The 18,495-nt window shown below is 38.1% G+C and overlaps 1 protein-coding gene across 1 annotated transcript in view; it reads right to left on the bottom strand.

The window, feature by feature from the left end:
- Window positions 1-18,495, bottom strand: part of LOC143741252 (leucine-rich repeat-containing protein 1-like) — a 63,779-nt gene that overhangs the window by 42,358 nt on the left and 2,926 nt on the right. The window contains exon 2 of the mRNA XM_077233675.1: window positions 4,852-4,969. Coding sequence (XP_077089790.1) covers window positions 4,852-4,969 — 118 coding nt within the window. The remainder of the gene's footprint in view (window positions 1-4,851; window positions 4,970-18,495) is intronic.

Here is an 18,495-nt window from a genome sequence, read left to right as displayed (position 1 = left end):
AAATGAGTTGAACTAATGTGGTCTGACAGCTTCAGCATAATCATATCCCATCGATCGACAGCCTCACCGCTCACAGGACGTCAGTCTGTAAGTGCTTTCAACAGGACGTCGGTCTGTAAGTGCTTTCAACAGGACGTCTGTCTGTAAGTGCTTTCAACAGGACGTCAGTCTGTAAGTGCTTTCAACAGGACGTCGGTCTGTAAGTGCTTTCAACAGGACGTCGGTCTGTAAGTGCTTTCAACAGGACGTCAGTCTGTAAGTGCTTTCAACAGGACGTCAGTCTGTAAGTGCTTTCAACAGGACGTCGGTCTGTAAGTGCTTTCAACAGGACGTCTGTCTGTAAGTGCTTTCAACAGGACGTCGGTCTGTAAGTGCTTTCAACAGGACGTCAGTCTGTAAGTACTTTCAACAGGACGTCAGTCTGTAAGTACTTTCAACAGGACGTCAGTCTGTAAGTGCTTTCAACAGGACGTCAGTCTGTAAGTGCTTTCAACAGGACGTCATTCTGTAAGTGCTTTCAACAGGACGTCTGTCTGTAAGTGCTTTCAACAGGACGTCAGTCTGTAAGTGCTTTCAACAGGACGTCGGTCTGTAAGTGCTTTCAACAGGACGTCAGTCTGTAAGTACTTTCAACAGGACGTCAGTCTGTAAGTGCTTTCAACAGGACGTCTGTCTGTAAGTGCTTTCAACAGGACGTCGGTCTGTAAGTGCTTTCAACAGGACGTCTGTCTGTAAGTGCTTTCAACAGGACGTCTGTCTGTAAGTGCTTTCAACAGGACGTCTGTCTGTAAGTGCTTTCAACAGGACGTCTGTCTGTAAGTGCTTTCAACAGGACGTCAGTCTGTAAGTGCTTTCAACAGGACGTCATTCTGTAAGTGCTTTCAACAGGACGTCAGTCTGTAAGTGCTTTCAACAGGACGTCAGTCTGTAAGTGCTTTCAACAGGACGTCTGTCTGTAAGTGCTTTCAACAGGACGTCAGTCTGTAAGTGCTTTCAACAGGACGTCGGTCTGTAAGTGCTTTCAACAGGACGTCTGTCTGTAAGTGCTTTCAACAGGACGTCTGTCTGTAAGTGCTTTCAACAGGACGTCTGTCTGTAAGTGCTTTCAACAGGACGTCTGTCTGTAAGTGCTTTCAACAGGACGTCAGTCTGTAAGTGCTTTCAACAGGACGTCATTCTGTAAGTGCTTTCAACAGGACGTCTGTCTGTAAGTGCTTTCAACAGGACGTCTGTCTGTAAGTGCTTTCAACAGGACGTCAGTCTGTAAGTGCTTCCAACAGGACGTCTGTCTGTAAGTGCTTTCAACAGGACGTCGGTCTGTAAGTGCTTTCAACAGGACGTCAGTCTGTAAGTGCTTTCAACAGGACGTCAGTCTGTAAGTGCTTTCAACAGGACGTCGGTCTGTAAGTGCTTTCAACAGGACGTCAGTCTGTAAGTGCTTTCAACAGGACGTCAGTCTGTAAGTACTTTCAACAGGACGTCTGTCTGTAAGTGCTTTCAACAGGACGTCAGTCTGTAAGTGCTTTCAACAGGACGTCAGTCTGTAAGTGCTTTCAACAGGACATCTTTCTGTAAGTGCTTTCAACAGAACGTCAGTCTGTAAGTGCTTTCAACAGGACGTCAGTCTGTAAGTGCTTTCAACAGGACGTCAGTCTGTAAGTGCTTTCAACAGGACATCTGTCTGTAAGTGCTTTCAACAGGACGTCAGTCTGTAAGTGCTTTCAACAGGACGTCGGTCTGTAAGTGCTTTCAACAGGACGTCAGTCTGTAAGTGCTTTCAACAGGACGTCGGTCTGTAAGTGCTTTCAACAGGACGTCAGTCTGTAAGTGCTTTCAACAGGACGTCGGTCTGTAAGTGCTTTCAACAGGACGTCAGTCTGTAAGTGCTTTCAACAGGACGTCGGTCTGTAAGTGCTTTCAACAGGACGTCGGTCTGTAAGTGCTTTCAACAGGACGTCAGTCTGTAAGTGCTTTCAACAGGACGTCGGTCTGTAAGTGCTTTCAACAGGACGTCAGTCTGTAAGTGCTTTCAACAGGACGTCGGTCTGTAAGTGCTTTCAACAGGACGTCGGTCTGTAAGTGCTTTCAACAGGACGTCAGTCTGTAAGTGCTTTCAACAGGACGTCAGTCTGTAAGTACTTTCAACAGGACGTCTGTCTGTAAGTGCTTTCAACAGGACGTCTGTCTGTAAGTGCTTTCAACAGGACGTCTGTCTGTAAGTGCTTTCAACAGGACGTCTGTCTGTAAGTGCTTTCAACAGGACGTCTGTCTGTAAGTGCTTTCAACAGGACGTCAGTCTGTAAGTGCTTTCAACAGGACGTCATTCTGTAAGTGCTTTCAACAGGACGTCTGTCTGTAAGTGCTTTCAACAGGACGTCTGTCTGTAAGTGCTTTCAACAGGACGTCAGTCTGTAAGTGCTTCCAACAGGACGTCTGTCTGTAAGTGCTTTCAACAGGACGTCTGTCTGTAAGTGCTTTCAACAGGACGTCAGTCTGTAAGTGCTTTCAACAGGACGTCGGTCTGTAAGTGCTTTCAACAGGACGTCAGTCTGTAAGTGCTTTCAACAGGACGTCGGTCTGTAAGTGCTTTCAACAGGACGTCAGTCTGTAAGTGCTTTCAACAGGACGTCGGTCTGTAAGTGCTTTCAACAGGACGTCGGTCTGTAAGTGCTTTCAACAGGACGTCGGTCTGTAAGTGCTTTCAACAGGACGTCGGTCTGTAAGTGCTTTCAACAGGACGTCAGTCTGTAAGTGCTTTCAACAGGACGTCGGTCTGTAAGTGCTTTCAACAGGACGTCTGTCTGTAAGTGCTTTCAACAGGACGTCGGTCTGTAAGTGCTTTCAACAGGACGTCGGTCTGTAAGTGCTTTCAACAGGACGTCAGTCTGTAAGTGCTTTCAACAGGACGTCTGTCTGTAAGTGCTTTCAAAGTCAAACGCCTATAGAGAAACTGAAGGGGATTTTTACTTCAGAAGCAACTGTTGCGCTCTGTTTGTTGCCATGTGTGCAGTTGACAGCAAGGTAACTCACAAGGGTTTGGAAAATAGCCAATATTTCAATAATTTATGTGCCAGCCATAAAAAGGTGCTGTAACTAAGAGAGATCAGAGTTCAACTATAATATAATTTATAAGACAGGCACTTCCCAGTTAAGAGCATAAACTGTTCTTAAAGGGACAGTTCACAAAAATTAAAATTCTGTCGTCATTTATTCACGCTCAAGTCATTCCAAATATATATATAATGTATATATATATACACACAAATGCATATATAGATACAGTGGATAGTATAAGTGAACAGACCCATGCTAAAGTTGACTAAAAAGAGGAATAAAAAATCATCTTTTGGAAATTAATCATAATGCTAAATTAATCCATCCTTTAAGGACACCAACTGTCTTTGTGAATGAATAATGTATTGTAAATAAATAAATGTTCTTCCTTAAAATACAGGTTGCATAAATCAGGACACCCCTATGTTAAATTCACATTGAGGCTGGGAGATTAGAGATTGGCATGAGGAACTTTCCATAAAATCATCTCTCAATGCAAATCATGCCAGCTATTAGGCTAACTGAAATAACACCATGACAATCTCTAGATATGGTGAAGGGAATGTGATGATGTGGGATATTTTAATCTCAAAGGCCAAGAGAACTTTATCAGGATGCATATTATCCCGGATCCATGAAATAACTGGCCTTTAAAAATTAAAATCTGCCTGACTCTATGGGAATTTAACATAGGGGTGTCCTGACTTACGCAACCTGTATTTTAATGAAGAACATTTATTTATTTACAATGCATTATTCATTCACAAAGAAAATTGGTGTCCTTAAAGGATGGATTAATTAAGGCATTAAGATCAATTTCCAAAAGATGATTTTTATTCCTCTTTTTAGTCAACTTTAGCATGGGTGTGTTCACTTATACTATCCACTGTATCTATATATATATCTATATATCTATATATATACACACACACACACACACACACACACATACATACACACACAGTTAAACCAATATATAATATAATATAATATATAATATACCCAGAAAATGATTGGGACACTTTGAGCTGATCATGTTTTGCTGAAGTGTTTTTTCTTTAATAACTAATGCAGCTTTTTACACCACAGACTGAACAACATGAAGCATTGCTTGGTAACTGGTTGAGCTAAACTGGTATTATCTAATTGTGCAGTAAAATTTAACAGCTGACAGATATTCAACATAATTCATGTGTGACACAGTCTAACAGAAGGACGGACAAAACCAGTGAAATATCAACTGATTCTTGTCATATTTTATTACCATATTCTAAACTATAGCGAATAAACTGTGATAATGTCTGAATAAATGTTGGCTGTATATTTTAAAGAACATTTGGGCCTAAACAACATTCGACCCTATTGACTTTCATTGTATGAACCATAAAAACAACAATACATTTTTTGAAATATCCTCTTTGGTGTTCAGGAAGAAAGTAAGTCATACAGGTTTAGAGACATGAAGGAGAGTAAATGATGGCAGAATGATACGCTTTTTATGAAAAGACACCGTGCATTTAAAGCCACGAAACACCACAAACCATGAAGTCTAGCGCTTGAACAAATACAGTAAAAATAGCCGAAACGAAAACTAAATTCCGGGCTTGGATACGCTGGGAATTACTATGAACGACGCTGAAAAGTTGTGTGTAATTGCTGAGCACAGAAAACCAGCAGCTGAAATATGTTGGGCGTATGCTGGAAGTGTGTGGGAAGAGCAAGACACACACCAGGCCAAAGTTTCTCAGACACGTACAGTAATTAAACAGTGGTCTGATAAACCAGAGAGCCTCTCACCGTTCCTGGAGATGTCGAGCTCGACGAGCAGGCTGAAGTTTGCGATGTCCCCCGGCAGCCGCTGGATCTCATTATCACTCAGGCCGAGTTTCCTCAGCTTTGTCAGGTTGAAGAAAGGCTGGAACAGAGAAAGAAACTACAGTTAATTGCTATTGCAGTTTGGATTAGCGTCGCACAATCATCAATACACGGAGCAATATAGTTGTCAAGTCAAGTCCCTGTTATTTATACAGCGCTTTTTACAAAATTGATAGTTTCAAAGCAGCTTTACAGAGATAACAGGAAAATAATGCAACAAAGTTTGTTTCTGTTGTACAGCAGATCTAGAAGAAAATAACGTCATAGTCCAGCTTAAGTAAGTTCAGTGATTGTTCATTTCTGTTGTAACAATGTTATTAATTTAGTTCATTTATATATACACAGCCGCTCTGGAGAAAACCGTGATGTCATCGTCCAGCTCAGTTCAGTTCTCATATAATGGTGTCATTGCAGGAGATCAATAATATTGTTGAATATTAAATGTCCTCAACTAAGCAAGCCAAAAGCGACAAAGATGACAGTGGCAATGAACCAAAACTAACAAGTTGTGTATATATTGTATGATTGAAGGACTAGTGATGTATTTCCAAACTGTATGACTTTTCAGATTGTTTTTTTTTTCTCCATACAAAGAAATCAATGGTGACCAAATTGTTTAGTTGCCAACATTGCACTACTACTATGCACTTATGTATAAAAAAGTATTATTGTGTACAGTGCTTAGATTTGAAATACATATTGCAAAACAGTTTTGAGGTGAATACGGGTACGGTTAGGACAGGTTTGCTGGTATGGATATGTTTAAGAGTGGGTTAATGAGTAAAGGAAGGTCAAAAGTGTAATTATAGTCAGTGTTACACTTACAGTACAAACAGGTATTTTTTATTTTATTTAAGTACTTTGTGAAAACATGTACGACAATAAGTGCATTGTATCAAATTATTCAAATATCTTTAGAGTTTTGCAGATGAAACGCATACAGGTTTGGAATAACGAGGGTGAATAAATGCCATATTTGCCATAATTTATGGCATAACTATCTAAATAACTATACTAAATAACTATCAACAGCTTATTGAATTAAAGAAGATGATGGAAACGCCAAGATGCGCCCAAAAAATATTAAAAACACATAAAAGACTTACGGGATGAAAATATGGGATAGAAATGGTGGAAACATGGGATGGATTTATTTTATTTTATTTAATATTACAATTTTCCACGCAAGTTAAATTGACAACTGTGGATGGAAAAATGGAATACTAGTATTGTTATATTGAATATATGTAATATTCTATTGAATATATGTAATAATATTCATTATTACATAATGAATATTAGGCAGTACACACTGTTTAAAACAGACTTTTTTTATAAGAAAGGAAACAAGTTGTCATTGTTGTCTCATAACTGTAACACTTAGCATGTAAATGTGCCGCTCATTTATCATCTTAATAAATAATGATTTTACATTCCCTATTCAATATTGTGCAAAAACATTGTAGGTCAAGTCGAGTGCAATGCATTGTGGGGTTCACGCAGTACGCTGCACATGTAGTGGGTTATTCCTCGCATACAGAACATTTCTATACTACATCTGCAGAAATAGTAAATAGCGGTAAATGAGAGTATGATATTCATAGCCTATGCAAAGTTTAGAGAGGATTATGGGTCATTCTGATGCTCTACTGACTCATATTTGAGGATTATTGATGTGCTGGTCTGGAAATACAAGTAACGCCCCATGCATAAGGGGTACACACCGAACCGAGTGCCCCACAATCAATTCACACAAAGACACAAAACTAGTCAAAAAGGTTAGCAATTACTAATGTCCAGTGGCCTGGCAAAAGCCGCTCAGTGTGTGGCTCTGTGATGTAATCCGCTATTCATGTCTCTCTGACCTACTTGTTGAGTTCCTCCCACCTCTCGCCGGCACCATGGAGGATGCTGGGAAAACTGCATTTAAGCACCCCATTAAACAGCACAATCAGAAACCAATGGCTTCTCTTCAGCAACTTCCTAAATGTGTTCATCTACAATACACAATCCAGAAATTTAGGAACAAATCAGAGTGTGAAGTGTGTCTGGTTTACGACTTCGGCATAAACTAGGAGAACCGCTGATCCTGTTGTATTCAAACCTTACAGACAAACTTTTTGAATCCTTAATTATACAGACAAAGGGAATCATTAAGAAATTTAACATTCTGGTTCCGCTTCCAATGTTTCTATTCAAGAGGATTTCTAATGCCATTTCATGCATTCTGACTTATTACACGGCTCATTGGAATACTTGATTCTGATTGGTCAATCATGCCATCCAGCGGTGTGTTATTCCCAAATAACCACCGCTGAACACAGAAAACACAGGCTCATTCGGGTCACTGCAGCGCTAGGAACAGTTTTCTCTTCGTAGAAGTTTTGCATTTGGTGAGCTAATAAAATATAAAAACTCGAATAATGCTGTAATGCAGGGTGTCAAATCAATATTTTGTGTACAGTTATTTAGCCTAATTATGCCATCCAGTATCGTGGACTCGATCTCTCGTTTCATACAAACGTTGCTGCCATTTTGTGGCTATTGTTTTGTACACTGTTGGATTATAAAATTAAAACAGGTAGGCTACGATTTTAAAACAGTTTAATCTGAAATTAATCTCTCTTATCGCCATAATTATTTATGGGGTGAAATGATGTGTAGTAAGTATTGTGACTGTAACTGAAGTACTGTGACTGAAACTACTCTCTCCGCGGAAGCTTTGCGTTTAAAGACCATATAAAATATTTCAACTCCGATCAATAATTTGTGTCTAATTATTTACTTATGTGGCAAGTATCCGTGTAATAAGCGGGAAAATGTGCATCCAGCCGGTTGTTCTCTCAGAATAAACCCCCTTCAGGCTGAAGACCTGATCCTGATCGCCTGAAGGGGTTTATTCTGATCACATTACTTGTAATGTGTTACCCTAACACTGCTAATAACTATATTAGTAAATGTAACATTTATATTTGACTTGATTTGATTTGCTTCATTAATCCCCAGGGGGAAATTTATGTCACAACAGCACAAAAATACAATGAATAAATAAACAACAACAACAACAACAAACAACACACAACAACAACAAGTCTTGTTCTCAAATATCAATGCATCAATCAATGTTATATCATGTATGTAACATTTATAAATGTAACATAGTAGGCCATTTCAAAACATGATGTTTTAGTATTGAGTTTAAATACCTTTAGATTAAAGGGGGATTGCTCCAATATTTCGTTGTCTTATTGTCTGATGAAGAGCTGTGCTGCTCAAAACATCACATTGTAATGTTCTGGTGAGCCCAATCATTTTGTTGTTGTTTTGTATCGTTTTGTCCTGTAGTGTAAAATGTCATGTTTTGCATAACCTTGCTTGTTTGAGTCCATTCTGCTTCACAATAAAAGGACCTGCTTTTTCACAGTCCATATAGAGCGCATTAGTGCCCAACAATACCCATCTACTTTTTCAGCGTTGGTTCCGGAAATGTTTTAGAAGCATAAACCAAAACAAACAGCTTAGAGGTGAATCACAGCACAAAAAAATAAAAGGTGCAAGACTATGCACTTAAAACACTTTAATGAGGGGTAGAACTATAATCCCAAGAAGCATTGCGACTCAAAAATTGTTGAAAACAATGGAAAAACTTAAAACTATTAATTTAAGGTGGTTGATCATATCTATTGAAACGATATATTTTAAGTTTATTGCAAACTATGCACATACAAAAGGTTTGATTATAATTGGGGAAATTTCCTGTAAAGCATTATGGGTTGGGTAATGTAGTTTCTTACCACAAATTAAATGCGATTTTTTTAAAAATAAGTTGCGGGCTGATGGCAAAAACCACCAAATAAACTTGGATTGAGGAGAAAAATATATATATTTTTATTATTCAGGTGAGCTTTACAGCTGTGTTGGACAACCAGCAGAGAACGGTGTGAAATTGACTTCAAAAACTCACTGCTCTTTGAGTTCCATGCAATAAATGAAAAATGCATTGCGTTTCACAGAGCATTTCAAAAAGAGTCTGCCAAAGCATCTGAAGACCTTCATGGTGATTTACAGGAAGCCACAACAAAGGGGAGCAAGTTTGGACGATTTATGCAAATATTTTCATATGCCTCAACTTGCATGGACAGTTAGAACTAAACTCTGAGATTTATAGAAATGGGTCTCTTAAAAATAAAAAAGTAAGTCTTATTAATTCCACTTATGCCGTTCCAACCCTGACCTGTATCATTTACTTACTTCCATGAAACAAAAAAAGAATATCAAAGCTTCTCATTTCAATAAAACAAAACTGGATGATGATTTACACTGCCAAGCACTTTGAAGTTATACAATAGCTTTGTGTGAGGAAAAGCACAAAATGTAAGATAATCATCCTTCCTGCTATCTAAATTACACTGGTCTTCAGGTACAGGCATTAAGGTGGTTTATTTAGTACCTATCTGACAGTTACCATTTTATTTAGCCTATTAACACAGGGAATTATCCAAGTTAACGTCAGTAAATTACGGAGTACCACAAGGCTCTGTTTTAGGCCCTCGTCTATTTTCAATACACATGCTGTCCCTTGATAATATTATTAGAAAACATGTTATTTAGTTTCCATTAGTTTCCACTGTTATCCTGACGATACTCAGTTATATTTCATCTTCACCAGATGAAATCTCTAAATTATCTACGTTGACAGAGTGTGTTAAAGATATAAAAAACCTTTTGGATGACCAGTAATTTTCTTCTATTAAATGAAGATAAGACTAAAATGATTTATTGAGCCAAAACCCTGTACACAGAATCTCTTAGAATACAATTTGCATGAAGAAGGATTTACTGTTACTTCATCCTCTACAATTAAAGACCTGGATGATATATTACACAGCAACTCATCTTTCATGTTACAAAAACAGCTTTCCACCTCAGAAACATCACTAAGCTATGAAACATGCTATCTATTCCTGATGCACAAAAGATAGTACATGCATCCATGACCTCTAGACTAGATTACTGTAATGCATTACTAGGTGATTGTCCTGCATCCTCAATAAACAAGCTACAGCTAGTCAAGAATTCAGCTGCTCGAGGGACATATTGTTTACAAGTTCCTATACTGACGTCTTTCCGCGATTAAAACACAGATTGAGCGATTACATGAGATGATTCATTTCAGCAAGTTGTACTGTATTCTTTCAACATTCCTTTTGATTTCATGTTTGTGATTTATTGGATGGGAGAGGCATAACATATGTTTTGTTTATGTATCAAGGAGAACAGCACAGAGAGATAGAAAGATTTTGAGGAAAATATTCCAGGATTTTCTCCACATAGTGATTTCAATGGAGTCCAACGGGTTGAAGGTGCAAATGTGAGTTTCAGTGCAGCTTCAAAGTCTCGACACGATCCAGCCGAGGAATAAGAGTCGGATCTAGACAAACCAGCGCACATTTTCTAAAAAAGAAAAATATACACCCTTTAACCACAAATGCTCGTCTTGCACGTCCACGACTTCACGCATTATGTAATCATGATGAAAGGTCAAGCGCGTTCCGGTTCAGAAATGTAGAGTAGTGGAAAAACTCATTCATCTCATTTTCTGCTCCAACTTCAAAATCGTCCGACATCATTGTTTTACCCTTTATTTATTTTAATTTTTTGGTAAATGGCGTTTGACTTAGTCTTTGCACGTTCGCTTTGTAAACACTAGATCTGTTCTTCCTCCTACGTCACGCGTGAGCTTTCACTGCGACTACGTAATGTGTGGCGAATCGCAGCTAGTGCAAGACCAGCATTTGTGGTTAAAAAGTATGTATTTATTATGTTATAAAATGTGCGCTGGTTTGTCTAGATCAGACTCTTATTCCTTGGCTGGATCGTGTCGAGACTTTGAAGCTGCACTGAAACTCACATTTGGACCTTCAACCCGTTGGACTCCATTGAAGGACTCCTTTAAGAATCAACATTAATTCATCAAAATGAGAATCGAGAAATCAATATTTTCAAACCAGTCCTAGTTTTGTATTTTTGTATGATAATATTCCAACATAAAAACTGGAGAAACAGCAAGAAATCAATGTGACTGCCATCAGACGCATGCTTGCTGTGCACATCCTTGAAAAGAAAAAATATCCATTCAACTGCACTTGACATCCATATCTGACCTTCAGAAAGCTAACTAACCCAGTAACCAATGAAATGAAACAACCAGAACCACAAACAGGCCATTATCAAAAAGAGAAGAACAGAAATGCTACTCTTCTTGTTTTGTGGTCCCTCTTCTCACTCTGCAATAAACACATCAGGGTTGCGCAGGAAGAAAACATCGTCTACACAATAGACACACAGAAACCTCCCAGACTGCAACAGGTACGGCACACAATAGAGCTCTTTAGACTCGGAAGTTCACACCACATTCATCTCAATACTTCCGTTACGACGGCTGCTAATGTTTATAAAAGTAAAGGAATGAAACCAGCAATCTATGAGAGGACAAAACCAGTAAGTGGTACTGGCGTATTATTGGGCGGATACACTGACAAACCGGCCGCTGAAGCGTAAAACTGAACCCGTTCTTCCAGTTCATGAAACCTCCGCCCCCCCTCAGCCGTCAGCCTGCTAATACAAGTTTACATCCACCTTTACAAACCCCTCGTCAATATATGAAGATTGGAATCAAACACAGTTAGACACAAAGCTAACAATGATAACCTTCCGAATACAAGATACACATTAGGCAACATAATCTAAATTTTAATATTGCTTGCAAATTTACTTTAGATAAAAGGCATAGAAAAAGAAAATGTGAGTGGTGCTTGGCAGTGCCAAATTCTACTACTTTTTTTTATCTCTTATTCTTAAGAATTTCTCATATATTGTTTACACCATATTAAAACTAATGTTTACCCATTTACCATATTAAAACTAGAGATGCACCGGTCGACTGGCCATCAATCGGAATCTGCCTATTTTTTGCTCCAAACACACGATTGTTTTTTAGTCGGGGTGTAACAATATATGTCGTGTCACAATATATCGCAATACAAAAATGCAACAGTATCGTAGATAGTGACAATATGTATTGTGTATGTTTCACCCAAAATAAAAATTACTGTGAGAGAAAAATTCAAGTTTTCAGAGTTTTAGTGTCAGTGCTACATTAAACTACTATATATAAAGTTGAATATAATGTATAATAATGCAATGGGGGAATATTTGTGGGTCCTGATAATGCCAAATGTCTGATGTTACCAGTAAAAATTGGTCTACATTATTTTAAATACATCGAGTCAGTAAAAGACTGAAAGCATATTAGTCTAAAATAATTCTGTATTTTCAGTTTCAGAATTATGAATAACCTATTTGTATTCTGGTGTCTCTATTGTCCTGTGCTTTTGGTTTCCAGCACCAAGTTAAAGCCTATTCATTCATTCTATTTAGCATTACAATAGCAGTAATTTTTGTAAACCTTTTACCATACGTCTTGGAGTATCGCAATAATATCATATTGTGAGTTCAGTATCATGATAAGTATCGAATCGTGACATGAGGCTATCATTACATCCTTAGTTTTTAGTTTTATATTGGCTGATCTCTATTTCCAGACTTGCAAGCATACTGCATTATGATCATTTCTCAAAATGTTATTTGTGTGGAAAAATATCTGTAAACAGACGAGAGTTGGGACACGCAAAAAGAAGAGGAGAGCTCAGAAAATACTGAACCAGGCAGAGCAAGCTCAGTTCACGACGCTTAAAAAATTGGAAGAAAAATATGAATATTGAATTGGGGGTGGGGGCTTACATTAATGTATCGCTGAAGGGAGCGGACTGTCTTCAGTACTCCTCTCTTACCTCTGTATATTGCCAATAAAAGATGTGTTTATAAGTGCAATTTTGTACGAAATCCCTGCTGTTCCATAAGCGCCACCTACTGTCAGAGAGTGAATTTGCATTTTCATTCAATCTGCCGATTTGAATCTGCAGTTTATATTTTAATCAGGGATGTGTTTATTTAACATGATTTTATAAATAAAAAAATAGGCAATGAAACATGATCATGACTACAGCCGAACGCTGTGAGTGCGTGTTTGAAACCGGGAATGCTGAGAGAACACTGTGCTTGGTACATTTTTCCTCTTCAAACCAAACTTGGGTCTTCAGCCGACACAGTTTAAATCCCGTCTGGCTATCGCTCTTCCCATAATGTTGCGCATCAGGTCAGCAGACGGAGAGAAGACGGTCTTCCCTGGCTGTTTGAACACATTCGACCACATGCGTTTTCGACTACCTCTGGAAGTGATGGAAAGTGGACAAGCTCAAAGCGTTTTAGACCCTGTTTACACCTGTATTTAGAGTCGTTCACTAGTGATCGACCGACCAAAACCCATCTTAATACCAGGTTTAAACACTTAGGAATACTAACACAAACTGTTTAATGCAGCTCAGAGGTGGTATCATTTACACTGCAATTGCATAGATAATGCTGTGAGAATAATGTTAATATTGAAATAAATGATACTTTAAAACATAAAAAGTCAGCAAATGACTCTTGACGAGTCATTCATGCAACCAATTCGGTAGAACGGCTGATTCATACGGGAACAATGCTAGTGACTCCCTGTGTCTGAATGTGTCTAATTCTCACATATCCAAGTACAAAAATGCACAAAGAAAGTAGGTGAAACGTCCCAGATGACTTACTACCTCCACCAAGATTCTGAGATGTTAATCTGAAGGACATTTCTCTACGCATTACAGTTCTGCTTTGACCAATCGACAATGTTGTGTCTAAAAAAAATTTAACTGACAATTTTAATTTCTTGTTTGTTTAACTGCTGTATAAAACCAAGATCAGATATCACATTCGCAATCATGCTGATTTTCCGGAAAAACGGCCTTCTTGCACGTGTGATATTGCTTCAATGATATAAAATTAAGGGAAAAAATCATTTTTTCCCACGTTTTGAATTTTCAGGATATTCTAGCTCCATTCAAATAGGCTTTATGTGTTTGTTTTTATAAAGTGAGTGACAATGTCAGCGCACACACTGGTAAACCATTACAACATTATCACAGATATATCTCACATAACAGCCCTACTCTAACCCTGTATTCAACATAACAAAGGATTAGCAGAGCTTTCTGAGAGAGCAATGATGCAGACTAGCATCAGACCCAGTCTGTATCTGACTCTGACCAACAGGCACTGGTTTCCCCCACACATTTCTTTCGTCACGATTAACTCTCCTCACAGCATTCCTCACATTTCAGGCCAAACAACAAGTCTCAGGTTCCAAGAAATCTCCACGATAAGAGCATTCGCATATAACCCGACAACAAGCAGGCTTTAAGACATGGTTTTTCCACCTCTTCCCAAGCCCATCTTTAACCTCAGAAAGAGAAAGTCTAAACTCTACGCTTTCGCTCTGATTTGGACTCTTGAATAAATGCGCTACGGTCACTTTGGGCCCACATGGTGCAAAGGAGAGGGACATGTCCAACCATTAACTAAATTCTCTCTCAATATACACTACTGAGATGTTTATTTGTCTCTGTAGACTCTACAGAAAACTACTGCTTGCTCTCTCAACAAAAGTCCTACTTGATTGACTTTGCCAAACAAACGGAGATGTCAAACAGGTTGAGAGCACAGTTTACAGGAATGGCAATCATTCAGAGCATTCAGAAGTTGTGTTCTGGTTAAAAACATACATTTACACCCTCAGATATTTTAAGAAGAAAAATTTCTAAGCTTCAAAAAGGACATTGATCCATATTATCGTTCACTTTCAAATGCACTGACAATTCACTGACAAATTCAATCTTCACAAACCACTGTGACCACTGAACTTTTGTGCAGTAGATCTCTTAATTTCATAAAAGATACAACTCTAAAAAGAATAATTCATCAACCAATTGGATTTTGCTAATTTCCTCAGGAACTAGATGAACGTCAAAATAATAAGTGAACAATTTCTCAAACAAAACTATTGTATGCTTTCAGATACAGCACCACTTTTCATGATACTTTCATGGTGCTTCAGTAAAAGCTTCATTATTCTTCCTTGTGGGAATAACACAAAGGCAAGTAAATGTAGACAGAAAAGACATGATCTGTGCACAATAAAAAGTTACTCTTCACTCTTCCTAAAAGGTTCCAAAAGCGTTTTTTCACAGCAATGTCACAGAAAAACCTTTCAGTAAACAGTTCCTAAAATAACCATTTTAATCATCTAAAGAATCTTTTTCCGCTATAAAGAACCTTTTGAGGAATGGAAAGTTTCCATAGATGTTAAAGTCCCCCTGTAGTCAATCATTTCATCCATTAAAACTCATCTTTGATCGTCAAAAAGACATATTTAAAAGTTTCCCTGAAAAATGTCTTCATGCCTTAAAATATCTTGAATGTAACTCGACACCCTTGCCTCAATTAGTATTCGCGGTTCTATAAATATGCAAATGAGCCCCGTCTCCACTCACTCACTCACTCAGAGATCCACTCGTTGACGAACACACGTTGATCTGATTGGTTACAAGATAGTTTGTGACGTCAGAAACACCAGCGATTTCAAAGCGTGTTTTTGAGACTGTCTTTGGTTCACTGCAGTTTTAAGCAGAAAATACTCACCAATGCTGTCGACTTATGAATTTACACATGCTTTGTGTTAAAGCGTATTAAAAACACCACATAGACATATAAACAACATTAAAAACTTGATTTTCACCACAGGGGGACTTTAAAAGAACCATTTTAATAATCTACAGAATATTTTTCCGCTGTAAAAAAACCTTTTGAGGAACGGAAAGGTTACAGATGTTAAAGATTCTTCATGGAACCATCAATGCCAATAAAAAAACTTTATTTTTTAAGAGTGTAAAAGCAGTTCCCTTAAAAGTATTAATTGGAGAGTATATTTAAGAGCCACTGGAAATCAAGGTAAACATGCTCAGACACGAATAACTGATATCTGAATCCAATGGTTCACGTAGTGTCAACAACAAATGGTTAAAAACCGGAATGCATTCAGTTCAAACACTCAGTCCTTAAATGGAAAGTCTGATACGCAGCCAATTTACTGGCGTTTCATGTTTCCACATGTCCCTAATAAAACACAGCTTCAATGTTTTTATCCCAGCAAAGATACGGTGGAGACCAATAACAGCTATTACAGACAAAATTAACAGCTACTAATTAGACAAAACCGCATATCTGTGACATGCAGAAGTGGTCTTGTTCTCTTTTCTCATGTTGGCTTCTTGCGTGAAAGAGTTTATCATGTTCACGGCTGACTTTATCCTGCATGAAACCAGCTCAGAGACTTTATCAAACACACTTTCAAGGGAAATACCCTGGAATTCCCTAAAACAAGATTATCCCTTCAAGAGAGCCCACACAGATAAGCTCAAGTAAGACTGACACGATAGTCTTTGAAAAAGAAGCGCTGCAGTTTATGGGCAAAGCATTTCATTGATCTGGAAGATTGAATTCATTACATGGCAAAGAATCACAGCGAGCGATGCTATCAGCACTGCTTTAGAGCAAAGCAAACGTGTGCTCTTTACAACCTCGCTGTTTTCCTCGTGTAATCCTTACCGCATCCTAGAAGAGTGATTCAAGTAAACGAGAGGGAAAAGGCTTTCTGAGTTGATGTACCGCGATGAGAGGTGAAGGGAATTTCATGGTTAAGAGCCTTTAAACCCGCATTAAGCCTGACAAGTGTGTTGCTGGTTTTTTCCTGAAGGAGGAAGGCTCCAGTTTTACACCACAGCTGAAAATCATCACTTCTAAACTTTCGAGAAAAGCACATTCATGTCATATTGCATGCTTATTTCAGTCAGTAGGGGTGTAAACCGGATGATTAATCATTCACAATACAATATCATATTGATTCTCATAGGCAACTAGGGCTGAAACGATTCCTCGAGTTACTCGATTACAAAAATTCCTCAGGTAAAAACTCTGCCTCGAAGCCTCGTTAAATTCCTATGACGCGCACTATACGCGCGGCGCAGGGATTTGTGTGTTTCACACGGACCGTTCATTCACACGGACCTGTTCAAGAAGAAATAGTTGGCACGATGGCGGAGAATAAATATGTAAATAAACGGCAGAAATTGTCTAAAGTGTGGGATCATAACACACTTAATTCACTTAATACACTTAACTCGCTGAAACAAGGTAACGTAGTCTAAGCCTATTGATGTTCGCTGATTTTAATCCCATACTGTATTTGTAGCGATGTCGTCGTGATGCGGTTTGACTAGATATGATTTTTAGCTTTGATGACATTTTTAAGTAGTAAACGTAACTATCACGTTCAATTGCAAGAGTATAGCCTAAAAAAGAACCCCTTCACTCACACACACACACACACACACACACACACACACACACACACACACACACACACGCCAGTCAGACCGATTGCAGCAATGCATCACATATGCTTAAACTTTTATGTAGCCACGCAACAATAATTTCAGCATGCATTCACTGTACACACCGGGACGTGATGGAGGAACAAATGTTGTATTGCAGTCTTTGCGAGACCTTGTTTGTATTTCACGTCTGCCAAATAGTTACAGACAACAACAAAAAATTAAAGTCCCCAGGCTGTTGTTTTTTAATAAAGATTCGGAGTACTCATTTTTCAGTTAAAACGCACGGAACAAAAAGTGCGTCAGCTTTTACTGCGTGTTCAACAACGTCACGTTACAGCTCTTCTTCAGCGTTAAACTACCAGAATACACAAATTTGCTTAGATGCTTAGAGTGGTTATATTATAACATCTTAAAGGAAAATTCACATATGAGATAGCTTTATAACTTGCATATTATATAACTTATAGTAACTTATAACAGCTTTAACTGAAATAGACACAAGTTTAATATAACTATTCTGTTAATAAAACACACACAAAAAAATATCCGATTACTCGATTAATCGATCGATTAAGTGCTAGATTAATCGATTACTAAAGAATCGATAGCTGCAGCCCTATAGGCAACGATACGATATTTGCCAATACCTCAAAAAATGTAGTCATACAATTGCGATTCGATTCCACATATTTTCAACAGATTTAGTGATGCACGATATATCGGTCACCATATCGGTATCGGCCGATATTAATTTTTCTATGTTCTCGTTATTGGCCTGATAACAATATTTGGCCGATATATTGAAGCCGATAAATAATGGATCATTTCCTTCAGATGTTCACTGTTCAACATGATGGTTTTGAATTGCTTGAAATATGATTGGAATCACTTCAGAAAGGAAAATAATGTTTAGTGCAACATGTGCAGCACAAATAGGCTGTCATAAAATTATAATGAGAACATGGCTTTTAATGGTGAGACTTTTGTTTTTGTAATCAGGCTCTCAAAATCATTAAAAAAAACATTATCAGCCAATATATCGGTTATCAGCTTTCAAATATAAAGAATTATCGGTTATCAGTATCGGCCAGAATTTTCATATGGGTGCATCCCTAAACCAAATTACAAGCAATAGCACAAATAAATACAATAAAACAAGATCACACATTAAATAATCAGTTTT

This window comes from Siphateles boraxobius, unplaced genomic scaffold, assembly GCF_051911475.1.
Source record: "Siphateles boraxobius isolate OS27281-9 unplaced genomic scaffold, OSU_SipBor_1 182, whole genome shotgun sequence".
Taxonomy (NCBI): domain Eukaryota; kingdom Metazoa; phylum Chordata; class Actinopteri; order Cypriniformes; family Leuciscidae; genus Siphateles; species Siphateles boraxobius.
Note: the sequence above shows the minus strand (reverse complement) of the source record. Positions and strands in the feature narration are given on the sequence as shown.